Source organism: Pristiophorus japonicus, chromosome 1 (genome assembly GCF_044704955.1).
Source record: "Pristiophorus japonicus isolate sPriJap1 chromosome 1, sPriJap1.hap1, whole genome shotgun sequence".
NCBI classification, from domain to species: Eukaryota; Metazoa; Chordata; class Chondrichthyes; family Pristiophoridae; genus Pristiophorus; species Pristiophorus japonicus.
The window spans coordinates 407511368-407518278 of NC_091977.1; the positions used below are offsets into that span (position 1 = coordinate 407511368).

The 6911-nt window shown below is 42.0% G+C and overlaps 1 protein-coding gene across 2 annotated transcripts in view; it reads right to left on the reverse strand.

Annotated features, from left to right (window-relative positions):
• The window catches only part of chd7 (chromodomain helicase DNA binding protein 7), a 346350-nt gene that overhangs the window by 92426 nt on the left and 247013 nt on the right, over positions 1–6911 (reverse strand). For both annotated transcript variants that reach the window (XM_070891933.1, XM_070891925.1), the window contains exon 12: positions 5597–5840. In XM_070891933.1, the coding sequence (XP_070748034.1) occupies positions 5597–5840 (244 nt within the window). The remainder of the gene's footprint in view (positions 1–5596; positions 5841–6911) is intronic.

Consider the following 6911-nt stretch of genomic DNA (forward strand, 5'->3'; position numbering starts at 1 on the left):
TTAAGTATAAATCATGGATATAATGTATGAGATTAAATTAAGGGCTGCATTATATCTATGTACCCTGTTCCAATTATCTCCTGCTTGCAAACACGAGAACATTAGGAAAGGAGTAGACCATTCAATTAGAACATGGCGGATCTGTAGCTCAACTTCATGATCCATACCCTTCGATACCCTTATGCAACAAAAATCTATTGAGCTCAGTCTTGAAAGCTACAATTGTCAGAGCATCCACTGCCTTTTGAGGGAGAGAATTTCAGATTTCTACTGTGTGAAAAAGTGCTTTCTTATTTCATTCCTGAATGGTCTAGCTCTATTTTTAAGATTATGTCCCTTCGTTCTTGATTCTCCAACCAGAGGAAATAGTTGCTCTGTATCTACCCTATTGAATCTCAACATTTTAAACACTTCAATTTATGCAATCTGTCCTTATAATTTAAACTTCTAAGCCCTGGTATCATTTTGGTGAATCTGCACAGCACTCCTCCCAAGGTCAATATATCCTTCCTGTGATGCCAGAACTGAATGCAGTACTCCAGATGGCGTCTGACCAAGGCTCTATGCAACTGTACCACAACTTCCTCCCATCTGTAGCCAGCTCCTCCCCTTTGACTCTTATGCAATGAATGCCCTGGAAGATCCACTCATTATTAAAAGGTGGTAGACACCTTCTTGGTTCTTCATTCACTTTCAGGAAATCAAATGTTAAAAATATATATTCTGCTTAATTTGTGGGGTCACATTTATAGTTTTCGTTGTAATAAAAACGTGGGTTTTATACATTGGTGCTGTACAATTAAAACATATATTTTGGTGGGAGAAAGTTGGGTGGTACACTGAATTCGGCACTGACCTTTCATCTCTGGGTTAAAATCCAATAGTTCAGGGACCTGGGATGAAAATCTCATTATGAAAAGGCTCCCATGTGAAAGGAGTCTGGACAGTCTCAATCCAGCTTCTAGTAGCCTTTAGGGAGTTAGATGTGGCCCTTAAAGCTAAAGGGATCAAGGAGTACGGAGAGAAAGCAGGAATGGTGTACTAAAGTTGCATGATCAGCCATGATCATATTGAATGGTGGTGCAGGTTTGAAGGGCCAAATTGTCTACACCTGCACCTATTTTCTATGTTTCTATGTTTTCTATGTTAAACCCACCGTACAAACGGTCACTAACCTGCCAACTGGAATCAAGTGGCTAGAAGCTGCTAATGTAGGAATTTGTAAAGTTAGTGCAGTAGAATTTGAGTTTGATGCTTCATCTAACTGTGTTAACCCTGACCTGGGAGCACATTATAAGACACTGGGTGCCTAAAACAGAAAACGTTTCATCCACCAATGTTCCTCATGTTGCGAAGTATAAATAATTCCATATGGAACATTCATTATAAAATGATACATGTATTAACTAACTTCACTGCCTGAACCATACTCATATGGAATCAGCTGTGCAAAATGATGTCTTATTGAAATGAAAAAAAATATAATTCACTATTTTGCAATCTAGTATAGACATTTATTATTTTAAAACTAGAAACTCAATGTATGCAAAAATTCACCTGCAAAAACATGGTAAATTCTGGGAATAACTCAGAATGTAGTCGATGTGAAAAAAGACAAATGCAACTGTCATTGTGAACTTAAGGATCTGCAAGATTACAAGCAGAACTTGCTTTTTGTGGGAAATGCCCACTTTTGATGTTTCAAAAAATGCACCATACAAAAAAGTATTGTACAATAATGAAAGTGAAAAACAGGATAGAACAATTAAGTTGTGGACAAACTTATGACGTTCAGTTTAAACCCACTGAAATGACTATTCTGGAAAATTTCTTTTGAAGCATGAACAGATCAAGGTCGAGAGTAAAATTGTAAAACAGTAGATGATGGTACTTTTTTTTAAAAAAAGTGGTTGCAAACAGATAATGGCAGTTTCAGGCCTACAATGGCATATGCATACATATAAAATATGTAGGAATATAGAAGGCCAGCAGTGAGGTAGGAAGGAATGAATTAAGTCAAAAGGGTGTGCCATTTCTAATTCCCTGATTGAAGTTTGAATGGATTATAACATTTCAAGATTTCATTACTCCCTTGCATGCATCAGTATTTCTCGGGATGATTTGAGTTTATTTTAGCGACGGGGGAATTAACAATAGGGAAACAAGGAAATGGCAGAGACTTTGAACAAATATTTTGCATCGGTCTTCACGGTAGAAGACACGAAAAACATCCCAATAATGGATAATCAAGAGGCTATAGGGAGGGAGGAACTTAAAACAATTAAAGAAAAAGTACTCAGTAAAATAATGGGACTAAAAGGTGGACAAGTCCCCTGGACCCGCTGGCTTCCATTCTAGGGCCTTAAAAGAAGTGGCTGCAGAGATATTGGATGCATTAGTTGTAATCTACCAAAATTCCCTGGATTCTGGAGAGGTCCCAGCGGATTGGAAAACCGCAAATGTAACACCCCTATTTAAAAAAGGAGGCAGATCGAAAGCAGAAAACTATAAACCAGTCCATCGTTGGGAAAATGCTGGAGTCCATAATATGCAGTAGCATAATAAAGTCAAGCAGAGTCAGCATGGTTTTATGAAAGGGAAATCATGTTTGACAAATTTTCTGGAGTTCTTTGAGAATGTAATGAACAGGATGGATAAGGGGGAAACCAGTGGATGTGGTGTATTTGGATTTCCAGAAGGCATTCGATAAGGTGTTACTGCACAAGATAAAAACTTACGGGGTTGGGGTAATATATTAACATGGATTGTGGATTGGCTAACTAACAGAAAATAGAGTCGGGATAAATGGATCAATTTCCGGTTGGCAAATGGTAACTAGTGGGGTGCCACAGGAATCGGTGTTGGGGCCTCAACTATTTACAATCTATATTAATGACTTGGATGAAGGGACCGAGTGTAATATAGCCAAGTTTGCTGATGATACAAAGATGGGTGGGAAAGCAAGTTGTGAGGAGGACACAAAAACTCTGCAAAGGGATATAGACAGGCTAAGTGAGTGGGCAAATGGAATATAATGTGGGAAAGTGAGAGGTTATCCACTTTGGCAAAAAAAATTATATTTAAATGAAGAGAAATTACAAAATGCTGTAGTACAGAGGGACCTGGGGGTACTTGTGCATGAAACGCAAAAAGTTAGTATGGAATGTTGGCCTTTATTGTAAAGGGGATGGAGTATAAAAGCAGGAAAGTCCTGCTACAATTTTACAGGGTATTGGAGAAATGTGTACAGTTTTGGTCTCCTTATTTAAGGAGGGATATACTTCCATTGGAGGCTTGTTCAGAGAAGGTTCAACTAGGTTGATTCCTGAGATGAAGGGGTTAACTTAAGGTTGAGCCTATACTCATTGAAGTTTAGAAGAATGAGAGGTGATCTTACTGAAACATAAAAGATTCTGAGGGGGCTCAAAAAGCTAGATGCAAAGAGGATGTTTCCACTCGTGGGGGAATCTAGAACTAGGGGGCATAGTTTCAGAATAAGGGGTCGCTCATTTAGAACTGAGATGAGGAGGAATTTCTTCTCTCAGAGGGTCGTAAATCTGTGGAATTCTCTATCCCAGAGAGCTGTGGAGGCTGGGTCATTGAATATATTTAAGGTGGAGATAGACAGATTTTTGAATGATAAGAGAGTGAAGGGTTATGGGGAGCAGGCAGGGAAGTGGAGTTGAACCCAAGATCAGATCAGCCATGATCTTATTAAATGGCGGAGCAGGCTCAAGAGGCCGAATGGCCTACTCCTGCTCCTATTTCTTATATTCTCAATTAGGAACCTACCAATAGCAAAGCAGACTCAATACAGAATTGTTATTCCCTCAAACCTCATTATTTGTATGCAGTTTTAAAAAAAATTGATACTACAGAGATTTCAAGGTAGTCATCCGCACCTCTCAATCAGATAAACTTCCTTAAAATCAGTTTGGTCAAAGAGAACAGGGAAACATTCATGCCCCGGAGGCAGTGTAGAGAAGTAGCCAGGAGGTTGATTAGTTCAGAGAGCTAAATGAAAGTTTCAGAATCTTCAGTTCTGAAAGCAGATGAATCAGAGAGGATCTTACAGAATTATGAGGTACTAAGTTAGGAGAAAAAGAAATCCAGAGTACGTACTACTTGTGGCAATCAGCTGTGCCAGAAACATGGACCTTTTTTGGTCACGAATATCACACGAAAGCGACTGACAGTTGTGATACAATTACAACAAATTTATCAAGTAAAGATTAATAGTTGATTAATCAGAAATTCTGACTAATAAAATATACAGGTTGAACCTCTCTTATCCGGCACCCTCGGGACCAGGCCTATGCTGGATAAGGGATTTTGCCGGATGAGGGGAGGTCACGTGTTCTACAGTCATTTACAACTGCCAGCCCCCAGCCCGCCAACCCTGATACAGGTATCCCCGACCCTGCGATCCACCGCCCCCTCGCGCCCCCCACCCCCACCCAATCACGATATCCAAAACTCATTGAAAGTAATGAAGAAGTATTTTGTTTTTATTTGGCAGAGCGCCAAGGGGAGGAGCGGCCAGCCCGAGGACATGGCCCGCTGGCCCGACACCAGAGGGAGCACCGACGGCAGCAGGGAGTGGAGGAGCGGCCAGCCCGAGGACACGACCAACCGGCCCGACCCCGGAGGGAGCGCCAACAGCAGAAGGGAGTGGAGGGGAGGAGCGGCCAGCCTGAGGACACGACCCACCGGCCCGACCCCAGAGGGAGCGCCGACAGCAGCAGGGAGTGGAGGAGCGGCCAACCCGATGACACGACCCACCGGCCCGACCCCAGAGGGAGCGGCGACAGCAGCAGGGAGTGGAGGAGCAGCCAGCCTGAGGACACGACCCACCGGCCCGACACCAGAGGGAGCACCGACGGCAGCAGGGAGTGGAGGAGCGGCCAGCCCGAGGACACGACCCACCGGCCCGACCCCAGAGGGAGCACCGACGGCAGCAGGGAGTGGAGGAGCGGCCAGCCTGAGGACACGACCCACTGGCCCGACTCCGGAGGGAGCGCCGACAGCAGAAGGGAGTGGAGGGTAGGAGCGGCCAGCCTGAGGACACGACCCGCTGGCCTAACCCCAGAGGGAGCGCCAATGGCAGCAGGGAATAAAATAACTTATCAAGCTTTTATTTATAATTTAATTCAACATAAAATTATTAGTACAGGTTGAATCTCTCTCTCCTTTCCCCACACCCCCCGGCCCCCCACTGACTTAAATACCCACCCTCAAGGCCACTTAGGCCTTCAGAATCGGACGGGAGAAGGAGTCTCCATCTTCAGGAGAGCAGAGAATATTGGGGAGTACAGAAAAAAAATTATCTGCACATGCGCCACCCGGCAGCCAAGATTGGTGCCGGACGAGGGGTGGTACTGGATAAGAGTGTCCCGGATAAGAGAGGTTCAACCTTAGAAAAAAAGTAAAATGAACCTACATTCAAATAAATATTTCCCATCGCAAATACCTCACTATTCAAGAATTTTACAAAACAAACCTTCCATGTGAAATGTAAATTCCTTTTCCATATTGCTATGTTTACTACAGATTTAAATGTACAGATTTAAAATTTCCCGTGACCTGCCATTCTTACCTCAGCATCCCGGAAGTACATTTCATACGCCTGAATCATTTGGCGGCTAGCCTGGCTGCCATGGTACACAGTCACATTCATCGCTGTCCAAGTGTGGAACTCCCTTTCCCAATTTGTTATTGTGGAAAGGGGTGCAATAATCAGGAAGGGGCCATGAATTCCCTTCAAGTACATTTCATGTAAAAATGTAATAGACTGGATAGTCTTCCCTAATCCCATTTCATCTGCCAAAATGCAGTTTTGGCTGAAAAAAAACAGAAAAGATTACAAGCCTTTATACTGAAAGCTGTATTTTTACAATATTTCTCCCCAGGGTAGGAGCAACAATTGTTTTCATATTTTTAGACATTACAAAAATACATACCAATGCAAATAAATGTAATCTCAGCAACAGTGATTTAATTTTCTACACCGAAATCAAATGCTACACCATCAAAAGCATTGTGCTTACTGTATCTAACAATCTTTCAATTTTGAAACACTCTCTAAAAGGACATTTAAGTGACTCCAAAAGTTTTGGCAATGGAGGGAAGTAGGAAAGAGACTGATAAAAGGTGATCTCCAATGTGTGGTACACAGGCAATGGAAACTAGAATCCCACACATTGCCCTTCTTGCAGACTAAGCATTCTGTTGACATATCACTATTCCTTTTCACTATGGTCCAGGTTACAGTGCTTCAAGAAACTTGGGTATCTGCTTCTTGCTGCAGCTGTATATTTAGTAAGACTAGTATGTTTTACTATTGGAATTCTTTAATAAACCAAAGATGAGAACTGATTAACTTTTGTAGGGACTTTAAAAGCTTCTACATGCCAAGTAATTCAGGCACCACCCTATGCTCCAAAAAAGCAATTACATGAACAATTTTGAAATATATATTTTGGTGATTAAACCATTTTGTCTTTCCTCTCCACATTCTAGACAAATCTCTCAAATTAATGCACTCTAAATGAATACGGCAAGGGGTAAAATCCATCTGCACTGCATTACAATCATTACAGCAGCAATTTTTTTAAAGAACAGAAGCAATATTTATTATTTTATTACAGTTTAGGCCCCAAGCTCTGGAATTCCCTCCCTAAACCCCTCTGCCGATCTACCTCTCTCCCTTTAAGACCTCCTTCAAAGCCAACTCATTAAAAGCTTGGTCAATCACCTGTCCCAATTATCTCCTCCTTTGGCTTGGTGTCAATTTTTGTCCGATTACTCTCCTATGAAATATCCCAAGACATTTTTCTATGTTAGAAGTCCAATATAAGTGCAAGTTGCAAAGCTTCCATCTTGGTATTGCTTTTGGACCCGGCATCCGAGAG